The sequence below is a fragment of the Neodiprion pinetum genome, chromosome 1 (genome assembly GCF_021155775.2).
Source record: "Neodiprion pinetum isolate iyNeoPine1 chromosome 1, iyNeoPine1.2, whole genome shotgun sequence".
NCBI classification, from domain to species: Eukaryota; Metazoa; Arthropoda; class Insecta; order Hymenoptera; family Diprionidae; genus Neodiprion; species Neodiprion pinetum.
Window position 1 is genome coordinate 25,587,344 of NC_060232.1, and position 13,487 is coordinate 25,600,830.

The 13,487-nt window shown below is 36.8% G+C and overlaps 1 protein-coding gene across 3 annotated transcripts in view; it reads left to right on the top strand.

Moving 5' to 3' along the window:
- The window catches only part of LOC124210759 (low density lipoprotein receptor adapter protein 1-B), a 56,755-nt gene extending 47,608 nt beyond the window's left edge, over positions 1-9,147 (top strand). For 2 of the 3 annotated variants that reach the window (XM_069133089.1, XM_046609077.2), the window contains one exon: positions 1,582-9,147. In XM_069133089.1, the coding sequence (XP_068989190.1) occupies positions 1,582-1,776 (195 nt within the window). In that variant the 3' untranslated portion in view covers positions 1,777-9,147. The remainder of the gene's footprint in view (positions 1-1,581) is intronic. The other variant, XM_046609078.2, reaches the window with a different exon arrangement.
- Positions 9,148-13,487: the final 4,340 nt, after the last annotated feature.

Below are 13,487 nucleotides of genomic sequence, written 5' to 3' on the forward strand. Positions count from 1 at the left end.
CTAACGTAGAATGACATCATTCGCAGCCTAGAAATCCACACGCGACTTTGCGTCTAACCTGTAGTGAACATTTAAAAATTAAGCTTTCATCATGAGCCTTGAAAGGCTAAAATACAAGTCGGCATTCATGAATTTTTAGCAGCTAAACTGATGCAAATTTTTTTATTTTTGTTCAACACACCGTTAGTACATATTTTCAGCTTCTCATCTGATTCAACTCTTCTCTGTTTCAACCCTCGACAAATTTGACTGGCTAAAATTGACACATTTTATTTATTTATTACGAGATATTCATAAATTGAGTATTAATCAAGACTCAAAAAGTGTATTTACAAAAAAAAATTTAAATACCCATGCTTTATTTCAAAAACATAAAATTGGTTCCATGTGAATAAACGGAAATTTTCTCGAACGTATAGGTCTTTATCTCAACCCAAAATCCTGTCGGCAAGATCTGTAAAGTTTGCCGTATAAACTATAAACATTTTTACTCAACTTTCAATATCCATATATTTTATCGTAGGACTAACTATTTCTAAAAAATATCCAAGCGTACGAAATCGGAAATAAATGTTGTTATTTGATAAAAAATATCAGCATCGTCAATGGATCGTGTCCATTTATGTATTGTCCGTTGATATCAAGCTCACAAAAATGTCAAATTCTAATTGATAAAGCTGACATAGAATGCCCTATAGACGATGCCGATATTTTTATTGAATATTAGAATCAATGCTTACTGATTTCTCACAGTAACATATTGTTTTACAAACAATTGTTTCTGCGACCGTCTAAATATATACTAAAAGTCTAGTAAAAACGTGTGTTTTTTCAAATGGCAAACTTCACAGTCGTTGCGGGGAGGCTTAAAATTGAGATAGAGATCTGCGCTTTGAAGCAGATTTTTATTGATTTATTCGAAATCAATCCGGAGAGCAATAGAATAAATATTCGAAAAAGTTGAAAATAAAAACCATCCTAATAACTATATATGTGAATTTTTTCTTGACCTTTGAATTAAGGAGGGAGAAACACAAACTTCGTGGGTATAAACGGTAAGAACAGTTTATGTAAATTAGCTGAGGAGCTTGCATGAAAAAATTGTATACTTGCATTTTTTCATTACATTTTAAGGGGAACTTACCATCAGTATAACAGCGGTAAATAACCATGTTTTGAATATTGACAAAGATTCTCGCTTGATATCGATAAATTCGGTTGAAAGGGTGAATCATTGTGATTTACTATTGTTATATTCGCATCTGTGTGTTATATCGTTTAATTCGGTAAAACAATATCAATTGTAAAACTTTGTTAAATTTAAAAACATTTTGATTTACTTTTGTTACATTAAATTCCCATTAAAACAGAACGAAAAAGTATAAAATTTTTTCTTGCAGGCTACGAGGATCGTGGATCTTTTGCTTTGACCGAAACTTCAGCCAATTTAAATAAACAGTTTTAACCGTTGACACCCACGAAGTTTATATTTCTCCTTCACTGATAATTATACAAAAATGTTCGTCCCTCCCAACGAGTGCCTCGTTATTTGAACCGTTCCTCTTTCTGCGCATATGGCAGGTTTGCTTCGAGGAGGAAACGGGAGTGGACAATAAAAACACGAGGAACAACAACTCGCCGACGAGCATCCCGATGTCGACGCTCAGAGCGACGCCGACGCCGACGCGGCTCGTCACTCCGCGACCTTCACCTTCGCCCTTGGCGGGGCAGAACGCCTGGGGCGAGTCCAGGTCGGTCGACTTGATGTGCTCGTAGCCCTTATAGCCCAGGGCCGACAACTTCCGCGATGTGCCCCTCATCACCGGACTCTGGAAGCACCTTTCGGCCAGCGGTATACCGAGGAACTTTTCCTCCTAAATTCGAAACCTGAAACGTGCGCCGACCACGGTTATCGCGGTCCTTGCGGTGATCCTGCGGAGATCCTGCACTGAGAAAAATTTCATTTGTTGGAGTAACTGGAAAAATTCAGTCAAACAGGTATCGTTAAAAAAAACTGTTTGAATATTGTTGGTATTACGAAAAACGAGGTACGCCTAACCATTTTGCGATATCGTCGATCCTTTTTTGGTTATTGCAACGCAAAATCAGTTTCTGAGGTTTGGTCTACTTTTTTAGTCAAACAATGCTTTATCGTCGATTTATCGTTGCACGAGCGTTAAATTTTCGCAACAGTTGCAAGAAAATATAGTAATAGTTATCGCAATGAGAAAGAATAGTAACAGATCTACTAGACTTTCCGGTGACAGCTAGAAAACTAATTTTCATTTCGTACCTAGAACTATGTTTTTCGGTTTCCGGAAAATATGAAAATAGTTAAGGACTGAGCGGTAACCGGAAGAAAAATTTCTCTCAGTGTGCGGATTGGCGGAAAGACGATCTCGTTTTGCATCCTAAATTTTTACTCGTCTAGGACGAATTTTGAGCTTTAAAACGGACACCATCCCTCCGGCGAGTTCTTGTCATTATTACAGGGGTGACTCTGATCCTGTAACCGGAATTAAACACCGTGCAACAGCTGCGAATTGTAACGTAAGGCCTGAAAAGATTTTCGGTTTTTACAAGCTTCTCGATATTTCACCCGGAATTTGCAAATGAGAAGAAGTTGAACGAAAAGCGTCTGTGTAACCGTGAAGAAGCGGAAAACATGCAGTGAACAAATTGCTATCGACGGTTCTAATTTTCGGTTTCAAAGCGAAGATAATAAGCAAAGAAAAAGGACTCGTACGTGAACGGAAATTCATTTTTTTTTTTTTTTTTGGCCTACGCGGAAAATGTTTTCCACATATATTTTGCTCAACGATTAAAAGAAGATACGTGTAAGGAAAACGGAAATTTAATTGAAACCGTGGATATACACGGAAGTAGAGAAAATTCCAAGAGAACGGATTCATGATACTGACTGTTATTTTTTAATTCAGAAGTGAAGAAAGTTCGCATTCGAGACTTTTGTCGCGTGGGTGAAGTTGGTCGGAATTAATTTCAACCCGAATTTGATCCATGGTATCGGTTTTGTTGTTATTCTTCGATTTTCTCTTGGATAATGGCATTTGAAATTCAACACAGCCGGTGAAGATGTCTGGCCAAATAATTCGTAAAGAAATTCATAAGAACCGTAAAGAAATTTGAAGCGGTTTGAACTTGGAATAGAAATCTTGAGATTTTACCCTTGAGTTGCAAATTCAGTTCGGAAGGAAAAAAGAATTGAGATTGTTAGTCTAGCAATAAAGTGGAGACTCGGCCCGAATGTGTTGAAAATCAAATTTTACAGTTCTTCCTTCTTTCCTCAATATTTTTCTGTAATCGTGTCATTGTCACTAACTTTTATGAATCCAACTATTGTTTCATGATTATCGCGAAAAATATTTGCATCAAGTTTTCACTGCCCCAGTGAACGTGATAATTGAAATTAGGACCCAATTTAACAACGACGCAGGGATTAAAATGTGGAAGAGAAACCGGCGTTGCATGAAATTTTACTGCAGATGATCAGTAAATTCAATTGCGGAATGTATAATTCATATTGTCATTGGTGAAAATTGAACGTTATTAATTCGCAGCCAATCGATCGTCGGCAAATTGCACAATTCAATGATCACAATGCTGCTGTTGAATTAATATTTTAGCGAAAGCGAAGATTGGTTTGAATTTCTTAGGTGAGCGAATAACATGAATTATACGACTTTGAATCGTCGTGCAAACACGATGCACGATGCGACGTTCCATGGGACTTTAAACAATTTTGTAACAAATGGAGATATTTTTGAATATCAACCGGCTTTACGCAATCACAAAGAAACACATACACCGAAGATAGGGAACATTTTGTTGCTGTTTGCAATTTAAGTCGAATAACAGTTTAAAGTTTTTACCAGACGTGACCCATGAATTAATTTAGAAAACGAATCTCGGATTCTGCTATTCAAAAACAAATACTGCTTAATTGTAATTCTAGCTGCCATATTGATATTCGTTAGTTTTATCAGAGGGGTTGGGCTGTTGAAAATCCGATTATTTCAAGGCCCAACAGCTTGTAGCCCACCGGAGAAATGTTGTAGGTACGCGAATCTTAATTATATTATCTTTTAATGTTAAGCCCTTGTGATGTTTTATATATCATAATATTTGTTAGTGGACGACCGAAGATTGTTGATGAAACTTTCAGTGGCAATTGTTACTAAGATTGCACGCAGGAATAATAAGGTTGTTATTGAAAGAGAAATACGACAATTTTGTTTAGAGGATCGTGAGCCAACCGTGGCGAATGAATCAAAAATAAATGCCAAAAAGTAAAGAAGAATTAAAGATACTCATTATTAGATAATTGTCATTGTCGTAAATCGATCGGACGTGATTCGTAGTTGACAGTAATTTTATATATGTATATTACATGTATGAGTATATATTTATGTATAGTTATTCTTTAATAAGTTTAAACATACTTTTTAGCCGATATAGTATATATGTGTGCATATAATATTTATACACACACGCACACTTCAATTATACACAATTTTATCACAGTTTTAGTTGTAATTACTTATAGTTATAAGCGATGTAACGTTAGTATATAAATAACGATCTATAAATGGGGTATAAAAATATACGTATACATATCTGACCTAAACGAATATTCATTATTTCTAAGGAAATACGTGAGTATATTTTAAATATAAATAGACGAGTCGTTAAAAACCTCTGAACACATCTAAGCTACGATTCCTGGTAATGTGAAGCTGTTCGTAAAAACCCCTAAAAAATTACATTTCTTACGATATCTTTCCTAATGCTCAAAATTTTTCAATATAATATTCATATGCCAGATAAGAAAGAAAAGCTGATTTCAAACATGAATGTGTCTTCGTACGACGGTATCAAAACCCAATTTTGTTTTAACTCGATGAATCCGATCAAATTTGAACGAATTTTTGAATGCCTCCTGTCATCAATGAAACACAATTCGGTGATTCGATTTTCGAAAGAAAAGCTCGTTGAAACAGATCAATAAAACGTCGAATGCAAATTCTTGTTCAATGCTTAGATGGCTGGTTTTGTTGAGAATTTCCGGTGTACCGACCACGGGAGTGGAGAACGGTCAAGACTTTATACCGACCATCGATGAGATAGATTTTAGCGAGCTATTGATGATCTAAACGCAAGCGACTTGAGCTTCGTTGGATTCAACAGACGTCATTCGTTCAACCAGAGTTACTATCAAGCCAAATATTTTTGATTGAAAACAACGGGTATTTTTATGGTTTTTGAAAGTAATGAATTAGAAAAAACGTACATTGTAATAACAGCACACTAGAAATCAAAAATTTGGTACGAGGGAAATACGAGATATTTCACAAAGTTTTTATGCTTAAAAAATTGCGAGGTAGAAATTCAAAGATTCATATTCTGTAGGAAATAGAAGGCATAAATGTTTCGTAAAAAATAATTATACTTCTCACGTCATTTTTTGGCCTTCCGTATTCCAGTCGATTTGTTGCATTAGACGATCCAAAATCTTGTGCATATTTGATCTACGTAAAAAAAGAAAAAATTGACGAATTCGGTAAATATGTCGATCAAATATCGCGAACGAAATGTTTTGATAAATCAAATAAGTTCAGCCTGACTTGGTAACACAAATTCCCGTTCCGACCACTTTTTTGCCGTATCAAATAATATTTCTTTGAACCGAAAAAATATTTCTCTCGCCATGTTTAATCGCAATATTTAATAAATTCAACAAATCCTTTCTTTGTGTGTATGATCGTGAATATTTCATGAAAATTTGAAAACTACGGATCAAAAGTCAACAGTAAATTGCCCAAAAATCCTATGCAATTCAAATGGGAAAATTCAATAGCTTTGACGTTATAGTTGTTTCAAAGATATCTAAAATTTTCTTCCGACATCCACGACTACGTAAATATACTTGAAAAAAAACTGAACTCCTAAGTGTTGCGTCATTAAAATGTGAAAAGTCGAAGGCTGCAGTGCGAAATTTAGAATCGTGCAAGCGATCAGCAATTCGATAAGACAAAGGTCAATAAAGCACATCGGTCTGGTCGATAAAATAATTGGTTCGCCTTTATGCAATTTCGCTTCTCGACCCCGGCTGCTGGCGAGTCGTGAATAATTGCCTTTTTTCTAAGAGGCTAGAAGACGCGGACGGTTCAATAATCATTGAGAACCAGGCGGCTGCAAGGGTTGCCGTTTATTCAACCCAGCGAGGCTGCAGCGGAACCGGAAGTCGAGAGAGCCGCCGCGTCAGCGAAGACTGAGAACTTTGGCACTGGGTAACTAGGCGCCATTGCCTCTTCGACTCTCTCGCCCTGGATACCGAAGTGCCCGAGGCACTTGAACGAGGAAAGAGCGAGAAGCACCTTTTGTCCAGGAATAAAATCGACCCTCGGGTTCTTCAAATCTTTTTACACCTACCTCAAACCAATTTCATGACGCGTATTGGAACCCCAGACAGGATATTTCACCCTGAGGTTAGCGGAAGTGGGGTGCTCGTTGTACTCGGCGTGGATTCCTTAATCAAGGAGGGACTTCCGAGAAAAATGTTAACTTTTTCGTTTTCCTTTTCGATTTCATACGAGAAGAAGAATCGTTTTCCCGTAATGAAACCTGAGGTAGGACAATTTTTTCGCGAGACGTAGTGTGCAAAACACAACTTTGTGTAAATTTGTGACAAATTTCATTTGTTGTAGTAACTAGAAATATTCAGTGAATCGAGTATCGTTAAGAAAACTGTTTGAATATTGTTGGAATTACGAAAAACGAGGTACGCGTAATCATTTTGCGCTATTGTAGATCCTTTTTTGGTTATTGCAACGCAAAATCAGTTTGTGAGGTTTACCGTACTTTTTTAGTTAAATAAGGCTTTAACGTCAATTTGTTGTTGCACAAGCATTAAATTTTCGCAACAGTTACAAGAAAATATAGTAACAGCGATCGTAATGAGAAAGAATAGTGAAGGATACTAGACTTTCCGGTAACAGCTACAAATCTAATTTTCATTTTCTACCTAGAACTATATTTTTCGATTGCGGTAAAAAATGAAAACAGTCAAGGACTGAGCGGTAAACGGAACTAAAAATTTCTCTCAGTGTGTTATTGTAAAAAAAAATCTTACCGTTATTGAGCCAAAAAGAATCACGGGTAAAGTAAAGAAGAAAAAAAAAATTGACGAACCTACTGAACCGAGTTTCATCGTAGCATAATTAAAACATTTTCAATAAAATTTTTCTGCAACTTGTTATCGTTAGAACGATTATTCACTCGTTATTGATCGACTTTAACAAATTCAGTCGAGTTAGAAAGTTTATTTGCGATAGCCAAATTTTCCATTTTTCTTTTCTACCATTCCGACAAAGAATAGCGATAAATCTTGAAGAATGAGAAGTGAAATAAGAATCGAGTTCAAGTTATTCGTGGTTTATCGTCACCCTTCAGCCTTATCAGAAACGTCGATAATTTATCAAAGCGGAAAAGTCCGCGTGTATATCTGTATATATATTATAAATACATGTATACTGATTGTGAAAAAGGTAATCGAGTTTGGAGAAAATGTAATAAGATCGCGACGAGATACCTCGAGACAAAGTGTATAACCGTGGGCGGAAGGCGGGGATGTGTGTCATAAATTTCATCAAGAGTTATGAAATAGAGGGAGAGTTGACAAGCGTGACGCGAAGGGGATGAAACAGCGCTACGAGAGTCAGTCGAAAGCAGCTAGATCAGTTTTTTCATATCTCTGAAGCAGCAAACGTATCGAGAGAAATTTCTAGTCGCGTTTGCTGTACAGAGTCCAGAACTGTTTTCATTTTCAAGGATTATCAAGAAATATATTTCTGGGGATGAAGAAGTAGAAAATTTAGTACGTGTTACAATTCTTTCAAATAATGGTCACTCGAACTATATTTTCGTGTAACTATTGCGATGTTTTTACGTTGATACAACAGTAAATCGATACGAAGGCCTTATTGGATCGAAAAATGTAAGGAGCTATGGAAACAATAACTATTTTACTAGAATTCCATAGTAACTATGACAAATGAATTTTTTCTCAATACAACCACCGAGTAATGAAACTAATTGTAAGACTACAACGGTCGTTGAAACTGTGCTACATAAATCCATGAAATTTGTAAATATATATATATATGTGTGTGTGTTAAGTTACAACATACATCTTAGTATATAACGTGTAGAGTCACGTGAAGAAATGAAAGGGAATGCTTTGACTGAGAGAGACTCATTAAGCTTGTTATTTTCATAGCATGAATTGGAAGGTAAGAAAATTATGGGCTAGGAGGGGTGAAATACCGCGATTCTAATAAACGCCAGAAACACGCTATGGGATGAGTGCTTTGATTCCGTGATTCTAGCTTAAAGCACAGGCGCACGTACTTCTGCAAATTATGACTATATTGAAAACTGATAAATGACTGCTGAAATGAGGGCATAAAAAAAATTTTAAAAAGAAACAACAAAAGGTTTGTTGAGCAGTTATTTGAATAACGAGAAGTTATTAGTAGACTGTAAACTTTGTCCAAAACTTATCGTTTACAAGCCCGTCAATATTCGGAATAACACAGAGGGACAGGAATATATGAACTAACAAAATATATTTCATTGGCGTCCATTCACTTCAATCTGGTATTCCTTATTTGTTCCAAATACGATAACTTCGATTAAACAATTTCGATTTAATTAGTTTGTCAAAGTGATTTAGTCAAGCGAATTCTTTGATTAAACAAAAGTATTTCTCGTTGCGATCGAGTGAAGTATTGAACGAGTGAACATTTTAAATTAAATTATTAAATATTATTAAATTAAATATCATATCGTTTGAAGTTCACGTATTGTTCCTACAAGTCGCATGTTTGTTGACATAAACGATTAGGTACTTCAAAGAAAATAAGTACGTGAATCTAGCAACAAAAAATTTACATCGATCTAATGCCACATGTTTAATTTATAATTCTGCATCTGCAACGATAAGTTACCGACTTTTACCCATTAAATATATGGTAAGTCCCGCAAAATTATCAATGATATCATTCGAAAAATACGTTTCTATGCGATTGAATAACTTTAATGTTCAATCAATGCAAAAGGTTCTTGAAACAACAGATTTTATTACCTGTTTCAACCATTGAACTCTTGACTCAACAAAACATGTATTAAAACAAACTCAGTTTTTTGATACAATAATTTCATATTTTTTAAACAAAGCCTCGCGGTGCTTTCAATCTAATTTTCAGTCATTCCAATCACACATTTTCTTGATACAAAATTCACATGATTGCAAGGAACTCACTTGACTCAAATAACCCTTTCTCTCCGTGTAGTGAACAAAGTATCAGCATGAAACCGGCATCGTCAATTCTTGTTTCACAGTGAAAAAATAAAAGGAATGGGCATCGCCAGGATGAGGCGTGTATAATCCGAAGCTGTGGCGGAAGCCCGGAAAAAAAAGAGCCAGGACGAAATTGCCTCGATCCTTTACCCGAAAAATCGGAACTTTGCTTTACGGATTCAGGCGTCGTTATTTCTCCTTTAATTTCTGCCAGGCAAGCAAGTAAAAACAAGATTTTTATACCGAAATTTATCGACATTGCTCGAGGGCGGAAAAAACCGCGCTGGATTGCCTGGCTTTGGGATATTCAAATTCACTTGAAAGGCTACCCCGAGCCGTTTTATTTGTTGCCTCAGATTTCCCGCCTATTTCTCGTTTACATTACACCCACTCGCAGATTCGGCTTTTACTCTAATGTGTACGTCCGAAAGAGGATGAATCGCGGCAACTGACTTCCGTATTGGGTTTCGGTATCGATGCTTGTCTATGTCTCAGTGGATCTGATTACTGACCAATTAATTAGCTCTCAGAGAGTCAAATTTCCCACTCCCAAACAGCCGAACCAGCTTTGATCATTTACTTACTAGTTCAAAAAAATCTCATGTAGGATAATCAACAGGTTTCCATAGTATGCAAACTGTGGTCAACTTTTCCACGGTGATTTCAGCCACTTCTTAGAAAATTTTTGTTTCAGCCGATTCGTGATCTCGTTGTCATTTAGTGGAAAAATAATATGTACAGCTCATTTTTTGACTAACTCTCATCTCACATTGAGATAGAAACTTCACGATAATGAAGAGACGTCTATTTGGAACTCTTATATTTATTTCACTCATGGTGCGGCAATTTTTTATAACAAATAATCGCCGTAATTAGGCTAAACCAACACGTATATTCGCCCCGATCGACGAAGTTTCGAGAAATTTCGAGTGGCACCGGCGAAGTATATTTATTGGGATTCAATTTCGGGTGGGAATAATATGACGTAAGCCTCGCAGCACGCAATGGAATATAAATTCGTTGTTTAGGACAATGATTCGGCGGTTCTCTAATTAATTGGTGCCTTAGGCTCTGCAGGTTACAGGCAGGCGGGTGAATCACATGTCGGGGTGTGGTCCTTTGGTAATGAGAGTGAACTGTGAACGGCTTAACACGAGTGCCTCATGTTTGAGCAATTCCGCGCCAAATCGCAGGGATTTTAATATTTTCTCACCTCAGTTTTTTCAAATCGAACGTACAGAAATTTTGCGTGAAACAGAGAAGACATATATGTTCGTACAGCCATAAAGATTGAAAAAATTTTTTTTTACTGAATGAATATTCGTTGAAAAGTCGTCAGATCGGTTAATTTATTTAACAATTAGTATTCCAATCATCACAGAGCGGTGATTTCTATCATATTTACGAAATTCGCATCCCTCCGTTTGAAAATTCTTCTTTTAACAATTGTTCAACATTCTACGACAAATGGAAAAGAAGATATCATTTTTTAGCTAGACAACAAGCTCACTTTTCAGCAAAATTTAGTATATCCTGTGATGGCCGAAGTAAAAATAATTCGAATGGATAAGAAAATATGTGGCCTCTTTTTTCACCTGTACTCTGTGCACATAAAGTTTTTATCGTTTTCTTGAAATACGAGGTTAATTCATGTCCAATTTGACGTGGAATTGCCCATTTATCACCTCTGCGAGGTTTCAACTTTCAACTTTCACCAGTCAGGCACTGGGGTAAACGGCGAATCGATTTCGTGCTGGTTGGATTCTCGCCTTCTAATCGAAGTATGAAATTATGCCTCGTGCCTTTCGGCTGGCGTGTCGTGAAATCGTCATCCGTCAATTAGCGAGTTCCTTGCGTGCTATTCTATTTGCGCGTATTTTACTGGTGCCTTGAAAAAAACACAGTAGCTACCGATATTCACACGAGGTGAATTTTCATGCTTCAAATATATTTGGGTATGATAACTGCCCGATGCTCGAGAAATCAGTCGGGACTGAGACACTGAAATGCTCCGTTTTTCCAATGAACCCTCTTAAAAGTTGACAAAAAAAATTCCTACCGAGCTTTCGTAACAATCAAAACGTTGTTACACAAAGAATTTGAGAAAAGTGAAAATTTGCGTGTACGTAAATCACTGATTTATCAAACGCTGTGTTGGTCGTGTGGAAAATTTTTGAGAATCTTTCAAACCAGTCTAATTCCACCAAAAATTTTACATCTTGATCGATGAATATTTTCGAAGAAAAAAAGAAAACATCTTTTGCGTAAAAATAAGCATAAACTGCAGAAAATAGCTGTTACTCTACGATTCCCAGACAAGTTCTCTGAAAACGTATGATAATATTCTCAGCGCTTTCGTAAAAATTAATGTGCAAATTTACTTTTTTTTTTTTGTTGTTTTCTTTTTTTTCATCGTCCAATTAGACAGTTTTACGCATTTTTTCCGGAGCTCATATTTCCGGTACGTGAACTCGAAGCCGACAAAGAAAATCTGCCGGCACTTACGGCGTGAATCTCCGACCATCGAACTTTCCTGTAATTTATGAAAATATTTGAGCTTCGTGATCTGTACTCGTTTGCACGGCAAAGCTTTCAAATTAGCTCAGAAGGCGCCACAATCGATAAACCGTGAAATATCCACACGCAACCTTTCATCTTTGATAAAAATTCTCAGGGGTGTTTCATGCTTTAGCTTTATGCAAAGCTTATGCGTTGCCTGCGAGCTTATGCGCAGTCCTGGAGCTAAAACGAAGGGCGGATTCCCTGAGTATATAAACGTAAAAACTGCAATGACTTAACACAGGAGGTGCGAAGTGGAAAACTGTGGAGTGGTTATTCATGGCTACATTTTTGTACACACTGTAGGTTGTGATTTCGTATCTCTGACATCTCAAGCTCACGTTCTCGTGAGAATTGTTTTGGACAGGAAAAAACTGCGACTAGATTCGAAAATATGTTCGCTGGAATTAAATTTTATCGTTTTATCACTTTTCGTGGCAGCGAAAATAAACGATCTCTTCCTTCTTTACCTCGAGTGAGTACGTAAATTTTTTTAATCAAAACTGCGGAGAAAATTTACGGTCTTTCCGTAGATTGTACGGATTGGATACTTTTGTGCTCCGATTGCGTGACAGGCTCTGATGAAAGGCCGAGGGAAAGTGAGGGGAAAAAAACGTTTCAGAACGGTGGAGAAAAATGATGAAAGGAGCTGATCACATGCGGCTGAAGATCGGCGGGCCGCGTCCGAACAAACTGTGCCATTACTACTTGCCGGAGTTCCGTGTCTGAAAGGTTGGACGCCGGGGCGTTTTTCGTATAATATTATATAATAAAAGGGAAATCCATTTCCGAGAAAAGAATTCTCATTTTGCCGTACCGGAAGCCTATTCGTAATTTAGTTTCGAACGGTGCTTAAATCGAAGCTAAAGTATCGAGAGGAAAGGTCATTAGCGTTGAATTTGATGGGGGTGTAAGTGTAACGATCGTTGTGATTCAATGGCTTTAGGAATTTATTTATCATCGTCTCTTCTTTTTTATATCTCGTTAGGATTCAAAGCGAAAACCGTGTGGTGCTGGGGAAATAAATCTCGATTTTACACCTTCGTCTACATTTCATTATTAATTATATCTTCTGCGCTTTGCGATTATAGCCCAAATTTGAAGACGTTCAAGCATTCCGATGAGCAGACGGAGCAGCTGTTTCTTTATTTCGTTTTTAAATTTTTTTCAAATTTATTGTCATTTTTTTTCCGGAACAATCATCTTTTTTATTTCGAAATTCTCAACGTGCAACGTTGGCGAATGAGGTAGATAGCAGGGCATGCATAAAAGATTTTATTCGCTTTGATATAAAGTGTGGTACATGGGCTATGTACAGACCGATATTTGAGGTAAAAATAGGTGTAGGTACATACATAAGGGATGATTTATTGACGCATTGATACGGCCTTACGTAGCCTCGGGGTTTTTTCTCACCCCCGTCTCTTTATTATTCTGACTTATAAAACTTATTCCGTGAAAGCATTTGAAATTTTCGTTGTTGCTCAGACAACAGACGTCTATTTACATCGCGAATATGTAAAAGAAGAACTGCTCTCGAAGTTGAATC